Below are 16,899 nucleotides of genomic sequence, written 5' to 3'. Positions count from 1 at the left end.
TGCACTTCGAAATAACATCAGAAAATTACGCCGAAAAAAACATGTTTCTTCTTACATTGTAATGGGTACATAAACTCGTGATTTATGAGCGGGAGTGTTTAGAACTTGATAAAATTTCACTTTCTGTGAAATTTAAGTTAAAACTTTTGCTCTAGCTAGGAGCAACAGGCGAAAACTCAAAGTGCGCCACGTTAGGGGCCGCGCTACGTTAGGGTACATCAACAATGCTGTCACATCCTACAAATGAACTTTTTGCTGGTGTTTTATTGTGCTTGTACATTTCCATAGAATAATAATCTACCTACAAAACCGTTACCTGTCGTATAAACTTCCCGGTAACTTAACTAAAATCTAGTGTATACTTATAAAACAAAATGGTAACTCTTTAATAAAACTCGTGCAATAACTGACTAAATGAAATTTGTTAACACTCTACTTTGAATTTACCAAAGACTGTATGCTATCTTAAACTTAAAATGATGTACGAAAAATAACAACGCAAGTAGCCTGTATAAACAGTTATGACGTATAAAGTTATATAAAATACCGTACGTAACTTTGGAATGTTCGTTAGTTTGAAGTGCCTGTACATCATTTTTCTAGCTACATACAATAACCTAATGTACATCAACATCCACAACGATAACGTTCATCAAATCGAGAAATTTGACAGATTGAATTTTGCGTCGGGGTGATATAAATCAAATTAGGTTTTGCCCTTCACCAAAATTCCATCTTATAATAGTTCATGCGGTACCCGCTGCTTGTACATCAGATTCGAACCAGCCAACCGATCCCGTTAGCTCGGTGATCGAGTGGTAAGACATCTGCACTAGAAAGCAGGAGGTCGTGGGTTCGAGTCCCACCCGAGTGATTTTTTTCCATCTTTCACTCGGGAGGTACACTGAGTATACAGTGTTTAAACGTTGGTGAAGGGCAAAACCTAATTTGATTGAATTGACATGGTCTAACATCTTTTAGTTATCACGTTTAGAAAGAGCTGAACTTGTTGAAATCGGAGGACATTAAGCCATTTTCTCGACGCGACACGGCATGTTGTAGGCCTATGACCCCAAAAACTCAGTAGATTTCACATGATCAAGTCTTCGCTCTCTCATGTTAAGAGAAATCCAACAAATCTTACATGAAAGTTCCCTCTTCGTTGGCGTACCCCTCATTTTGCGAGCCGTTGGGTGGCGACATTTTGGCACCATCTTTTCCCGCTGCTTCTGTTCCCGCCATTTCTCCGTTAGCGTTTTTCCCTTGCGTGTTTTGCTTGGCCCTCATTCGAGCAATCAGCCAGATAGCGGCAAAGGCCAGGCACTGTACGGCAATCAAGGCGGCTGTCAAGGCGTAGATGGTCCGCCTGAACTGCACGATGTCATAGATAGAACAGGAGCCGCGTTCACCGCAAAGGGTCTGCCACACCAGGCAGGCTGAGTCGATACATGCACCGTACAAAAACGGGAAAGGAAGGGAACCTGTATGGAAAGATGCGACAAAGATAAGAACTAATATTTTATAAATGAGGCAATCTCTGTGTAGGCCTCTATCAGTTTAAATGAATCAGTGCGCCGGTGTCGTATGAAGGCTCGTATCTTTTCTTCATCTTTTTTTTTTTTTGGAATGATTGTATCGTTTATGTCTGGGCTTCCGGGACGGTTAGAAAGTTGTGTGTAGCCTATGCCATGAATGATTATGTTTGGACATAGGTCATACTGTACTAGAACGTAGTCGGCCGTCGTTTTAGTCCTTGTTCGCGTTTGTGACATCGAGTTTGTCTCTGCATTCAATAGGGGACGTTGAACAAAAGAGGACACAAGGGTCCCCAATTCCCGAGAGGTCCCCTATCTGGATTCGTGTACAAAACATGTGGAAGGTCTTCCTATAAAGTTGAAGTACAAACAGAAGATGGACAATAGGGGTCCCCGATTGCAGGCAAATACACACTTACGTGTGTTGGTTTGTGTCCCGTTTGCGTATTTTTTTCCAAGGAGGGTGAGGGGCAATTCATGAATTATTCAGTTTTTCCTTTGAATCACTGCAAGACAAAGGTTCTTTTTTTCCTTAGATTTTAATTATTTCAACGATAAATTTGGAGATGAAAAAATAGTCGATGAAAGTGAGCAGGATTCGACCAAGATATCTTTGTAACCATGGCTCATCTCGCTATCCGCCATAGCATTAAATCATTTTAAAGAACGATTGATGTCGAGCTCAACAACAATCGTTCTTTAAAACGTTTTAATGTAACTGGTTGACTAAATCATAAGAACAATGCTATCCATGTCATTGTTCTGTTCTCATGAATAAACACAATTTTCCCATCGAAACTACTGAATTATTCATGAATTGGCCCCAACCTTCCTGAGAATATACGCGTCCCGTTTTATTATAGGACATTGCCGGTTGATCGTGTTCAGAGAGGTGGGCGGTTTCTGCTTTTGACATAACAGTGCAGTGCCGTTCTCCCCAAATGTTGCCATTTCAGGGAAAACGTTTATAAATTGATTGACAAAACGTTGAATGAATAACCTTACCAATAAGCAACATCAGCACGCGGCTAATACCAAGCGCCAAGGACTTGTCAGATGGGTGGACGGAGCTAGTAAAAATAAAGACGAAAAGGGTACAATTAAAGGTACTTTTCACCGGTTCTATTCAAAATTTAACAAACTTAGAACCATAAACTAGGCCGATTCAGCAATACAAAATTACTATCAGAGGTAAAATAAATGAATCCGGCACCACAGTATGTACAGCTCATGTTCCGGTGTCATATGAAAATCCGACTCCTATGAAAATTAGACTCCTTTTCCCTATTATTGGTTAATCCCCCACACGTGACAAGTCTCCTATAATCGGCCTATAAATAGGCTATTATCACACTTACGCCTGCGCAATACTACCAATGAGTCCATATTTCATGGAGTCGGATATTCACGCTACACCGGTCTTAAGCGCATGCTCCCTCTACCAATAGCGCATTTTGAATGAACGTATATATGCATATGTACCACCTAAATCAACTTTATTGTTATAACTTCAACGTCACACGTTATTCTTATAATTTCTTCAGAAGTTCGGCACGAGCTGAACCAAGAATCACACATCGCATGGTGGGGTCGCTCATCCTGGAAACGAGGTTGTTTTGATTTTCCTGTCTGTCTTACCTGACGATTATGATGATCCGCGGGGACGTGGCTGAGCTTAGAGTGATCGCCCACAGAACCATCAGCACGATAAAAGCCACCACATTGGTGCAAGTGTATGGACAAAGGCCAAAGGTCAACGCAGAGGGCGTGGGTGTGACCATGACGTCAGAGGGGGTAGTTGCAGGATCATCAGGCATTAGGCATGAGCAACCTGTATATGTCTGGATGTGGAAAATATGCAATTGTGATCTATTATTCTAAAATCTTCCCTCATTCTAAAAATTATTGTAATGCTTAATTGGTTAACCAATGTTGACGAATGGGTTGGGTTGGGTTGGGTTGAGTTGTGTTGGGTTATGTGGGTTGAGTTGGGTTTTGGTTGGGATTTGAGTTTGGGGGAGGGGGGGGTGGGGGTAGGTCATTTTGGTTTTACTTATTTCTTGTTTGTCGTTTTAGTTTTAGTTTTTTACCAGATTCACTGGCAATCGTTTTCACAGAATACAATGAGTCCGGCTGTACCTTATTTCCCGGGATCTGGGTACACCCAGCATGGCAGGGCGAGAAATACGTCACTCCGTCCGAGCCACATTGCGGAGCATAGGCCGTGTCAACTGGGCAGAGACAGTCTGTGTTACATGCTGATTCAAGACTCAAGTTGGGGTCCAAGCTGTCAGGTAGTTGAAAGAGAAAGGTTCGATTACAATGGATTCAACTCTCATACCTTGCCTCTATTGGTGTGGTTTTATGAAATTTAACCATCCAAAAATATAGCTTGTATAACATTTAATGGAATTAAGACAGTTTAAGCTTAAGGTATGTAGGCCTATATGCCCTACATCACTGTAGCGATTTGGGCCCAAGTAGTATGTGTTAGTTTCAACCTCGGTCCCACTGTGTCGAGCTGTACCTCCCACTACCTGCTCTGTCACTGGTATTGAACATTACTTTTTTGCATGTTCAAAATCTTGCATACGCAAATTAGGTAGAACGGTCTGGTGCCTGCCCATTAAATCAGTGTTTTTTTTATGCGGTTCCTGTCTGGGTACAGCCTCAATTCGTCATGGCGCGAGATCTGAAAACACGATTTGTTTTCAAAGTTAATGATTATGTCACAATTTTCACCATAATTATTGATATTATAAGCAAAACGGAAAAGGGGAAGTGTACGTTATAATTCACACTTAAACACGTACTACACGTTGGAAATAAATTACCAAGTACTCGATATAAATCCATTACTTGCTATTGCGGTATCGAATCAGGATACAGGAAGAACGTTTCCAAATAAAGTTGCAAATAAAGTATAAGCTCTCGGGACGAGGTTGGTGTCAGTTTAATTCTTTCTTTTTTATCGCACTTACTCATATCCGTGGTACCCGACGGTCACTCCAGCGATGGGTGGGTTGTCACATCCAATGAATATAAGTACCACAGTAAAGCTGCAGGCGAGTACGCCGGATACCAGGCCCATGGCTGCCGAGCCCTGAATGTGAGGCCCGAGTTTCTTGACAATGATGCCCCCGATCAGCGCGCCTATAGCCCACGGTGGCACGAAGGCAAAACCTAACAGCAAACAAAAAATAATGAATTTGAGTTAAGCCACTTCAAATTGTTTACTACTTTAATTTAAGTTGTGAAAGTGTATCGGATACACAACGTGAAGCGACTATATCCAGAAGTGTTAATAACTCGACGTTTCGACCAATGTGTTCTGACCATCAGATGGATATCAGTTTTCTAAATCTTTGCCCGGATATGTTCCACTGGATATGCCCGTCCATCCGCAGTACAGTCTAAAATTTATTTTGTGGTGAAATGGAAAGATATTTTGCCTTGTATGGCAGGTTAGTTCCTTTCCCGAATAGATAGAGAAAAATACTTTTGTTCAAATTTTGAAAGGATCGAGTACAGATGGCGTAATATTTGGCGTTTAAAATCTCAGATTTAGTCAAAATATTCTCCAGAAGTTTTGTTTATTTTTGATGACCTAATAAGAACATTGTTCTGTGTGATTATAATGACTAAGAGAGAACATCGGTTTTGTACCCGCTATAAGGTTGGCCGAGAAAACATCCAGACCGAACTGCACTTGCATGTACTTTGGGAAGAATGCTGCCAGCGAATAGACAAGGGCGCCCTCTGTGACGAACGACAGACAGGCCAGCAGGAAAACCAAGTTTTTAAGGAGGCGCCAAACTGAGCGAGGCCACTCTGTGGGAAATGAAATTCAGAAAAGAAGTTGGTCAGTTATAAACTTTATGATAGGGCGACTTGCATGATATAATTTCGTGGAAAGACAAAATGAAGGGAAACAATGTTTCAACGGCAATGTTTCAACGGCTAACACATCGACAGGCCTATATACAGGTTACCATAAACAATAAGCTTGTATATTATGGTTACCGATCCCGTTATACAAGCTTATTGTATATGGTAACCGTCCCGGAACCAGCCGACCGATCCCGTTAGCTCGGTGGTCGAGTGGTAAGACATCTGCACTAGAAAGCAGGAGGTCGTGGGTTCCAGTCCCACCCGAGTGATTTTTTTCAACTTTCGCTCGGGAGGTAACTCACTGAGTGTATGTTGTTTATGCGTCGGTAAAGGGCAAAATAAAACAAATTTGATTTACAATAAGCTTATTATTCATGTGGCAGAACAAGTTGTGTTGCACAAACAAACAAAAATGTGAAGATATCAGTAGGCATCAACTCTATAAACAATAGTGAGATGATTCTAATAAAAGGAAGTAATGTTTACCCAAAAGAAATGTGCACTAAACCTATGAATCACATCGTTTCACCTTTCAGATCCTTGAGTGCCGATGTCTTCACAATCTCGTCCCCGTCATTACCACCAAGATCGATCTCTTCAACCCTCTTCGCATCTTTGTCTTTGCGGGCACCAGGGATGCGCATCGGAAAGCCGAACATCGGAAGTGCGAGTACGAAGAAGATGACGGCTTCGATGAGCATACCGAGCCACCAGGCTCCCACCCAACCGTGGTCATGCGGCGTTAGCCCCGAAACAGTAGCGGCATCGACACGGTAAAAGTCCACCCAGAGACCCACCACTGCGCTGGCTATCTGGAAGCCAATGATGGCTCCTAAACCGAACATGCTCTCTAGAATTCCTAAGACAGAAATCGGGATAAATTACAATAACAATTCACGAGGGGAATTACTTGGACAGATTGTCTGTCTGCGCCGAGATAATGGTCTGATAGATCGGAAAGGGCAATATGTTGTGCATTTTGCCTTTCCCTTCGATTCGAACTGTGTGCCAATTTTATCTTCTTAATTCTAACCTTGATGCGATTTTCACTTTCCATAAGTTAATGAGGTACGGGAGCACCTGATATAAACCGTCAGTCAAAATAAACGGTGGAACAAAATTCGGATGAATGTGCAATTTAAATACAAAATAAAATCTCTTACTTCACTGAAGTTGATGTTGAATTTCATCCCGATTGGATATTTTTGTAAGGAGAAGGAAATCATTTGCTGCCCAAAAATAGAAATCTGTCATCTTGCGGCAGAATTGTTTCACAGCAACTGAGTCTTTGTAACTTACCCGATGCTAAGCCAGTAGTTCCTCTTGTAGCATTATCATCTACATAGGCCAATGTGAGTGGTACCAGAGGTCCGTAACCCACACCCAGGACAATCTGCCCAATCACGATGATAATGTAAGCGACGTTGTTGTCTCGGAGTATTTCCCGATCTTCCGCTTCGCACGACGAATCATCTCCCGTCCCGATCCCGGCATCAGAGTTGCAGAGCCCGCTGATAAACTCCGAGGAGTTAGTGTCGGAGGAAGACCCCAGGAATACCGAGCTGGGCGGCTGGTAGGGGGACAGGACGAATTGAGGTAAGGCATGCAAGGCCGCACCGAGAGCCAAGCACAGCCCGCCCAGCCCGATCCAGATCGGACGGCGGCTGGTAGGTCTACCACCAAAGTGCGTGACAATGACAGTAGACACGGCCGTACCAGCCGTGAACATGGAGGCACTCAGGCCGATCTCTGCCGCACTCAACTGGTAGCGTGTCTCGATAGTGGTGACTAGGCCTTCAAAGACGGCCAGGGCGGCGGCCGAGAAGCATAACAGGAGACATACATTGATAATGAATAGTGTAAGGGATGCCAATGGTTGGAGGCAGCGTGGATGAAAGCAGATGCAGCAACAGCACATCTCGTCTTTGGTCCGCTGGCGTGTAGTCGCTGACCCGCCATCACTCGGGCCGTCCATGTCTGGCTGCGTGCTTCCATTCATCGTTGTATCGGTTAAGTGAGGAAGTCAGTGTGACTCGGCGAAATGATTTCGTCGTTTTAGGCACGATAAACTAAAACGGAACAAAATCGAAAAGAAATGCCGATCTTCAATTTCAAGTTCACAAATAGAGGGAAATTATAACACATGCAAGACTTGTCAAAAATTCAGACTATGCTCCAAGTATTTAGCTGTATGGGCCTTTACCGCGAAGTTCAAGTCGAAACGACTCAATACCTCATCCGGATAGCCCCCTTGGGATGGTCCAAATGTGCCTAACGAGTACTTGACAAACTCCAAAACGAGACCATTCGTGCGATTTACGAGTTAACGATGACCAAGCTATGCATGTTTGCTTATATCAAACTAATGGCCACAAACGGCGGCTGAGCAGCGCATTTGTCACGCGCAACCGATCCAGGACAACTATAATGCCCTCAACTTTCAGACTCGTTCGAACTTTAACGCAGGAAATAACAACCTGTGAATAAACACACTCAGGCGATGAGTTACGAACGCTTAAGGGGGTCGTGTCGTCTGATTTCCGATCTGGAGATTTACGGTACACCCCCCACTCGGGAGGACTTAAGGTTTGAGACACGAGCCTACTGAGTAACGTTGCGACCTGAGGTCACACAACAAAGAAACGAACTAAAAACCTAATATACATTTGTCACGAAACCAAATTTGTACCCATGCATGAAAAGCCCAATAGCGCCAGCGAGAAGGCCAAGGGGGAAAACGGATTCGCGATCCTTTAGGACGTTTCCGTAGTTACGGATCCACAATCCGTTAGTGCGAATCCGTATTGACGGATCCGCATTCCGTTGTTATCGATTTAAATTTGTAATTTTGTCTCAAGTCTCGGACTTCCCTTTAAGGTCAAAATCACTCGTTACTTCCAGTGAAATGAACAGAACCCGCTTAGAAAGATGTGAGAAGATGTGATAATCTCTTCCAGATTTTGTAGCGGCTTTGAGCCGTAGTTCGCCATGGGTCTCATGTCACGTCTTCTAGGGGTCTTTAAGTTCAATGTCCCAGCTCCCCTGTGTGATATATAAGGTTGGAGTAACTGATACGACCCTGTGTCTGGCTTCTGGGAGGGCCTGCCGCGGCCCAGGCGGGTGTGTTCTTTAATCCGTGGTTTGAAGTTTTGACGGTATCTGATGACAGACTTGAAACGAGCGTGGTACTGTACGAACATTCATCAATGCATGATTTTCAAATGAAAAGTATGAAAGTGATCATCTGGCTTGCAAAAAAACAACAATTCTCGTGTATGAATATCAAGAGGACTAAAAGTATCCTTTTAAATGGGGGGGGGTGTCCAGTTCTTAACTGATTTACTGTTGTTTCTTATACCGAGCGCTGTATTTGAATATGTACTCTCTAAAGATAAGTATTAGTAACCTCATGAAAAAAAATGAATAAATTTTGAAAATACCCAGGGATAGAGGCACATGGGGTAAGTTAATAGTCTGTGAGTCAGACGCCTACAAAGTAGTAAGTTGTGTTCTGTAAGTTGAAACCGAAAGCTAGCTGGGCACGACGACCTGATGAAACACCAAGATAAAGTATTTCATTCTATGATGATAAGTCGTGTTCTGCCTTGTTTTATCTCTTATCATTCATTTTCGCCGCATGAGCTTGTGGATCTTGTTTCAGTGCAACTGGGTCACATAATTCCACTATCGCCGCTTGGATTTTGCGAAATACCGAAAATGGGGCGAGGTTCTAGCATCGCAATTCATGGCACGGCGTCAACCATGCCGTTCAACAGATTCTATAAACCACTCAGCAAAATTGTCGTTATAATCTTTTTCCCAAAACAAGGAAACGATAAAATCCTGACATGACCGCTAAGCAGACGTATAGTTAACGTTTTGTTTTTAAGATGTGAACCTATCTGCCTAAATGACCCAATGATCCCGTTCACTCAAATTCTCGTAGGTTCATCAATGTTTTTTTTATTTTGTGACTATGGACGCATATTATTATTATTGAACATAACCTAGCATAAAAGGAGGAACCTACGTCTTTTGTTCCCGCCTAAAAAAAACAAGTGCGCGTTCCACTTACAAAAACGTTGCAAACAATTTACATTTGATATCCTCAAAAAGATGGCTAAGGTTATTGGGGACGCATTGCGAGTGGGAAGCACACCAGTATACAAATATCCAGTGGCTCAGAGTGAAATGGGAGGAATATTATCGCAAGGTAAAATCTGGACTTTTCTATTTCACGAGGCGAAGCCGATTGAAATGGAAAAGTCCAGATTTTACCGAACGATAATATTCCTCCCATGTAACAATTTAAAGCCATTCAGTATTTGTTTTTAACTGACATAGATCCTTGTCATTTGATTTACAGTTGAAATGAACTTCTATTTCATTCTATTTCAATACAAAATTGGTGGGAAATGTATTTCTCTCTTGCAAACCACCCCTTCACGAAATGTTTGCACCCAACTCTGTAGCTATATAGAATAAAAAGACTACTGGCTCTCAAGAAATATTAAGGAATTGTTCATAATGTGTCACGATCGCCAGTATAATTTCACGACAACTCGTCCACAAAAAAAATGACCGAATCAACTTAGTTTGTTCCCCATAAAAGTTGATTTTCGTTCGGATTGTATTTTTCGCGGTGAACACACTTGATTGTTCGGGCTATAATATTTTTCTTATTTGACAATTTCTCTCAACTCAGTACATCAACAATTTCTCAGGTTATCGTTCGGTCGGAAAACGAGTGTATTGTTTTTTGTCCCCATAAAAGTTGACTTTCGTTCGGATTGTATTTTTCGCGGTGAAAACACTGGATTGTTCGGGCTATAATGGTTTTATTATTTGACAATTTCTCTCAACAATCAACAGACCTGTGTTATATATCACAAACAAACAACCAGACCGAATTTCAACTCAATACATTAAAGACTTCTCAAGTTATCGGTCGGAAAACGAGTGTATTTTTTTTCCCCATTAAAGTTGACTTTCGTTCGGATTGTATTTTTCGCGGTGTACACACTGGATTGTTCGGGCGATAATATTTTTATTGTTTGACAATATTTTCTCTCAACAAGCAACAGATTTGTGTTATATATCAGAAACAAACAACCAGACCGAATTTCAACTCAATACATTAAAGATTTCTCAAGCTATCGTTCGGAGAACGAGTGTATTGTTTTTCCCCCATAATATTTGTATTGTTTGACAAAAGTTTCTCTCAACAATCAACAGACTTGTGTTAAAAAAAATTCTTCAGGTGTTGCGCACACTATCGTTGGCCTACAGGTACATGTACATGAGAACACTGTTTTCTTGAGGAGTAATGGCGGTGCTGTTTAGAAACTATGGAAAAGTCAGTTCATTGTGTTATCTTTAGTTGTTCAAGACGTATACTGTGCGTGCAATTTTCGAGGTTAACCCCGAAATATTGATTTGTCACGTTTGAGTGTGACGTCGACCGAAAACAAATTCGGCCCACGTTTAATTAAAAATTATGCACAAACTATTTGCGGCCAAACATTAACTGACTTCGTTCCCGCCACCCTTATAGAATCGATAATGTAGCGACTGGAACCAGTCTACTTGTTTGGGCACAAAAACACAAATTCAAAAACGACTTTTTGTAAAAATAAAACTATCAAAGGTCCAAACTAGTTGGGAGAAATCAAATTATGGTTAAAGTATTAAACATTACTTCTTTAACCAGAAAACAATAGGTGTTCCCTTGGCGGTATTCTTCCGGCCTACAAGATTTCTTTTTATATCGAGATAAAAAATAAAAGTTCTGACTAACTAGAAAGCTCATGAATGTTTATTGTGATTGTGGAGTAGACGTCAAAATGGCGCCAGGGCTTGAACATTTCGCACCTTCTGAGCGCATCTTCGGAATTGTGGCTCTAGTATTAGTAAACATCTCTAAATTCGAATGAAATTCTGTGTAACTTTGTTTAAAGAACGGTAAAATGTTTGGCACTTAAAGGGGATACTAATTAGACTATAGTCTTGATCCAAGACTGCATTTGCATTCACACTGCCCAAGTTCCAAAGTTAATAGCGAACTCTGCTGCCACAGCGGCTTCCACTGCGCTTGTAAAAAAAAAATATAAAATCCAAATCTAGTCTCGGACTAAGGTCTGAAAGAAACACTGCTACACCCCTGCTATGAAAATACACATTTGCAGTATCAGCAGAATTTCTTTTAATGATGTTTTCTTTCTCTTTTCAAAATTTACGGTTTACGCTCACACAACCTATTCATTGAGTGGCGGTCAGGGACCGTGATTTAACAAAGTGTATAGCAACCGAGGTCATTCATGGTTGAATGGAATTTGATTTAATACCTCAATCGTCCACGAACACCATTATAGAAATGACCCTCACAGCACTCTGAACAGACAATATAGTCTGAAAATGACCTTAAAAGTTACATGGGCTGGACTCTAAACCCATAGGACAGTATACGCGTACATAAAGCAAGCAATATAGGAGTCAAGTAAGTGGAAATATGACAGGAATTGTAATTCCTTGATGTCAATCAGGAGTATATATGGGTGGATTTTGAAGTTTTATTACAGAACCAGTGGAATAGGAATTAAAGGCCTTAATTCGAGTCACACAGTTCTACTTTTGTTGGTAAATTCCTGACATTTGCCACTGGCTATATTTGTATTACTGTGTTGTACTATATTGTTTGATAAGTATATCTCATGCCGAATAAATAAAATTAATCATGACATGAACTTTAAAACAATGGATAGTTTTGCTAGGAAGTCATCGGCATGATCTTATCACTGAATGATTCTTAAATCTCCCGACGGCGAAAAGGTACTGTTCGAAACGTTGAATCGATATTCCTTTCTTAACCACACAAGAAAACTTTTATTCGAAATGACACACTTCTATACGAGTTCCAGATCTTAACAAATTCTTTTACAACCCTCCCCAATTGCTCATTCTATTTGTCTCTCAACTTGGTCTCCATAACATCCTCCAAAAGTGACATTAAAAGTACTTACGATACAAATCACCGCTCTGACCAAACTCGGTTGCATGTGCCGTCGAATATGGCAATTTGGCCCACTGTTTACTGCCTGTTTGTACGAGGGGTTTTCTCGCCGACTACTGAAAATTGCAAGTGGTGCGTATCTTTATAAAAAAAAAACGTTTGGCATTGACAATATATGGCCTCCCAAATACAGCACGGCCTTGACTACAGTCGTATTATTTGTGTGAAAGTGGCACGGTATTGGCACATGGGAAATGATCCGAACAAAGATATAGGAATGATTGATGAAAGAGTGGAGATATATTGAATGCCGCGCCTAAATTCGGCCGCGCCGCTGACTTTTTTTTGGGTATTTTCTTTGCCTTTTTTTTTACAACTTTACATTTGATTGCTGCAGCAAATTTCTTATCGGCTTTCTAAATAATACACCTACATTGAAACTGGAGTGAAAAAGGGGGGGGGACACAAAAATTCCTGTTTTCTTTTCAATTTGTACAACCAGAACTTAGCGTCATTCAAATCTGGGTAAGGATAAATGCCAGATTGACAGCAAACCAAACTCTACCAATTTCAGAACTTGTACGCAGCAGCAATGCTTGATTATACGTATATAAACAAATCCCCAATGCTACTACAAACACATCATTTTCCAGTTTGCGGGTAGTTCTTTGCAGGCACTGACTCGGATTTTTGTTCACCAAAAAGTATAATACAACTTTTCAAATCAATTTGCTTCATAAAAACAACAAAACTAAAGTTTTTTAATAAAGGAAACTCACCTTTTTTGCGGTTCCTGCTGGAAAATCCAAAATAGAGCAAAGTCCCTTAATGTAACCTATTATAAAGCAGACGTTTTTACGAGTCACGTTTAAACCGTTGACTCCGCATACTCAATAATTATTGTCACGATGCCGATTAGCTTTCCTTTTTTTACGGCGAGTCGCGCGATCGCCTGACCCAGCCCAAACTGACGTCATACAAACGTGATAAACTCGAAGTCATGCGGCATAAACGTGTATGTCCATGTTTAGGGTATACATGCATTATGGCTTTGAACTAATAACAATGAGGCACTATAATATATGCTCGCATGCGCAATTGCAACAAGTACAGATTTGGCACGTTTTTCTTCAGCGTTCCATGTCGCCTCGTCCAGTGGTCGGTCGTTGAAAGATTCGCATCATCTCGCGCATTAGCAGTGGGCGGGATTTGGGGGTAGAATGGTGAGCAATCTCAAGCTATCAATCGACGTGGTTTGCTTGCGACCTCAGTACACAATCTGTCCTCAGATACCGCCTGGTATTTGAAGGTGTCAAAGTTTAGGCGACCGAGGTACAAAGGGTTCATTATCAGGAAAGTGCTGACAAAATACCTCGATATTTATGCAATAAAAACAGACCTTCCCCGTTTTCATTTTGAAGTTGCAAATATTCAACGATGAATTTAGTGTAAAACGGTGAAAAGTTATAAACGAGTGCTCACTCATTTGCGGTAACACCATGTGGAAGAATCTCTTTTGAGAAGATGTGTGGTTCTGAAAAGAACGGTGACAGGTTGGTTGTGAAACTCAACGTTCCGATCAGTAGGCTCTGATCGACGTTCGTTTCGTCTAAGTTTCAAATACATATGAAGTATAGACAACTGTAGTTAATCTTTCAAACTTACGTTCAGTATTTAAAAAAAAAGTATTTTTTTAAGATCTCGGACAATACTCAGAAAAAATGAAGTCGCCGAAGGAAACAAATGTACTTGTTCATTTCAATAGAGTATTTTTATCAACAAACTTCTATAACATGGTAATACATGACTTGTATATGCCCCCTATTAGGTCTAAATTTGACATTTTTGGGGGGAGGATGCTGAATTTCTAAGCATGAATTAGTGGATATGCTGCACAAGTCGAGGACCTTGTCCATTTGGATCTGTCAATCCTACAGGTCAACACTTTTTCGTAGAAATATTGATACTGCGTTTGAACACTCAGTTGCGGCGTTACAAATGAAATACAAGGCAGGCATAGCATTATTTGAATTTCATCGATTTAAAATCTGGTGTTATCAGCACACAATATTTATTTCGCCTTGCTTCTCAACGACAAGATTATCGCGGATGCAACAATCGGCCGTGTCGCAAGCTGTGTGGACGGTACGACCCATGCTCGGTGCACGGTAAGACTGTTTCCAAAATATATTCTGCATGCACAATAATGCAGCCCAACTGCAAAAATTGTATTCCTTAAATGGTCATTTAATGGATGTTGACTATTTTTACGTTCCATGACTGAAAGTGGCCAGTGAATTAGATCTCTACAGAAATTATAAGACCAATATATCTTTAAACAATGGTGGGAAACGTTTGTAGGCCTAAATTTAAATGTTATGGATAGGCAGTGCATTTCAGTGATGTAAGAGATCGAGAAGCCTTTTATACTGATGTTCCGACATTTTAAATATTGGGGGGGGGAGAACTAAATTTCTGACGTTTCCTTCCTAGCTTTGCACATACATTTATTGTGCAATCGTTTTACATTTCCCTTTGAACATATACCACATTATCAGTATCATGTTGTCATTCTCTATAAGCCAAGTATAACCAAACATGGCAGATAGTGGTCTGTGTACAAATCAACCTGTCACATTTCGACTTGGGATATCGTCTAGAATGAGATCACAGGAAGTTGTCAATTTGTGATGTTGTGACTTGTTAGTTGAAGGCCTGTATTCTTCAGTGCTCTTTCTAGGGGATCAGCACAAATTTCAATGATGTGTGCTGAAAGAGGTCGACGTTCACTTTGCAGGTAATTCGTTTCGCCACGAAATCAAAAAACTGATCAAAAGACTGATCACCGCGGCCATTTGTATAGGGTGCGAGAGAGTCATGTTCAAGTTTTGTACATAGACCTACATGTATATATATAGGCTACTGGGTATTTGCAAAGTCGTCAACGTTGTCTCTCATTAACTACGATAATTTTGACCTCACAGGCTCCAGTCTAAAATATATGATTAACATGATCTCATCGTGTGTGATTTTCCATCGTCTCGGATGAGAACTCCATTTACACACATACTCAGGAAAAATCAAAGCCCGATTAAGCATTCATTGCTCCCTGATTCTTGGGGTTGTTCTCCGTTTTTTGGCATGTTGCACTCGAAAACCCCTCAAACATTGTAAGTACTCTGCTAACTATTAGCATTCAAGTGAGGAAATGACTTCCACTTACCCCAGTTTTTTTGTCGGCCGTTTTAGAGCTCCAGCTATCTCGGTGGGTTGTCACAGTGTAGTTCGTTTACGCGAATGCACCGGATTCAGTCGTCACAAACACTAAACACGGAGGGCCCATTTACATTGAAATACAGCAAAAGAGCTTTAAAAATAGTTTCAGGGTTCTTCACACCTTAAACGTGCTAGTGCCACTCTATTAATTAACCTTTTCCTGTGAATCCATAACTCTTGAAATCATACTTCAGAAGAAAGGCCTTTCGCTCAAAAAAATATTGAACGTCTAAATTTCTGTCGACGTATCCGCAATGTACACAAAATGGAGACGCTTTTTTGACGAGAAGAGTGACGTCATCATGATGCGGCGCAATGCAGCCAATGAACGAATGGTAGAGGTCTTGCTGTGATGCATGCACGGTTGCTTTTCTTTCTTCTTTCTCCCCCACCCCCCCCCCCAAAAAAAACCCACCACAAACAACCCACCCAACACCCCAACAAACAAACAAAAAAACAACCCCCAAAAACAAACAAACAAACAAACAAGCAAACAACTGCAACAAAATCAGTATTCGTCTTGATATTACAAAACAAAATGCTTGCTGCATGTGACTAATTAACATTATTCTAGGCCTATGCGTTTTCATGCATATGCCCATATGGCTTATAAGGAAAGATCTCCACAATTTGTACGAGGATAAACAAGGAGATTGACCAATTTGTTATACAGGTTTTTTTATTCAAACCTTATGGCCGTGACAACATATCATTATTGGTTGCCCGCCTACGAAAGCCCTGTAGTGCCATCAAGTATATATTTCGCCAAGTTCGTTTTTATGAGTTATATATTTCGCCAAGTTCGTTTTTATGAGTTATATATTTCGCCAAGTTCGTTTTTATGAGTTATATATTTCGCCAAGTTCGTTTTTATGAGTTATATATTTCGCCAGGTTCGTTTTTATGACTTATATATTTCGCCAAGTTCGTTTTTATGAGTTATATATTTCGCAAGGTTCGTTTTTATGAGTTATATATTTCGCCAGGTTCGTTTTTATGAGTTATATATTTCGCCAAGTTCGTTTTTATGAGTTATATATTTCGCCAAGTTCGTTTTTATGAGTTATATATTTCGCCAAGTTCGTTTTTATGAGTTATATATTTCGCAAGGTTCGTTTTATGAGTTATATATTTCGCCAAGTTCGTTTTTATGAGTTATATATTTCGCAGGTTCGTTTTTATGAGTTA

General features: G+C 40.7%; 1 protein-coding gene across 3 annotated transcripts; it reads right to left on the bottom strand.

Moving 5' to 3' along the window:
* Nucleotides 1–976: 976 nt before the first annotated feature.
* Nucleotides 977–15,984, bottom strand: LOC119735029 (solute carrier organic anion transporter family member 3A1-like). Of its 3 annotated transcripts, none has more exons than XM_038208716.1 (9): nucleotides 15,659–15,984; nucleotides 6,726–7,495; nucleotides 5,956–6,285; nucleotides 5,202–5,366; nucleotides 4,517–4,718; nucleotides 3,675–3,822; nucleotides 3,174–3,376; nucleotides 2,541–2,605; nucleotides 977–1,481 (listed from the first exon to the last, which is right to left on the bottom strand). In XM_038208716.1, exons 2-9 carry the CDS (start codon nucleotides 7,423–7,425, stop codon nucleotides 1,141–1,143), a joined length of 2,154 nt encoding a protein of 717 aa, XP_038064644.1. In that variant the 5' UTR covers nucleotides 7,426–7,495; nucleotides 15,659–15,984; the 3' UTR covers nucleotides 977–1,140. The 3 variants fall into 3 exon arrangements, with proteins under 3 accessions (XP_038064644.1, XP_038064645.1, XP_038064643.1); XM_038208717.1 differs by lacking the exon at nucleotides 15,659–15,984 and adding an exon at nucleotides 13,215–13,380; XM_038208715.1 differs by lacking the exon at nucleotides 15,659–15,984 and adding an exon at nucleotides 12,446–12,570.
* Between the last annotated feature and the right edge of the window lie 915 nt (nucleotides 15,985–16,899).

Source organism: Patiria miniata, unplaced genomic scaffold (genome assembly GCF_015706575.1).
Source record: "Patiria miniata isolate m_02_andy unplaced genomic scaffold, ASM1570657v1 HiC_scaffold_28, whole genome shotgun sequence".
Lineage (NCBI taxonomy): Eukaryota > Metazoa > Echinodermata > Asteroidea > Valvatida > Asterinidae > Patiria > Patiria miniata.
Note: the sequence above shows the minus strand (reverse complement) of the source record. Positions and strands in the feature narration are given on the sequence as shown.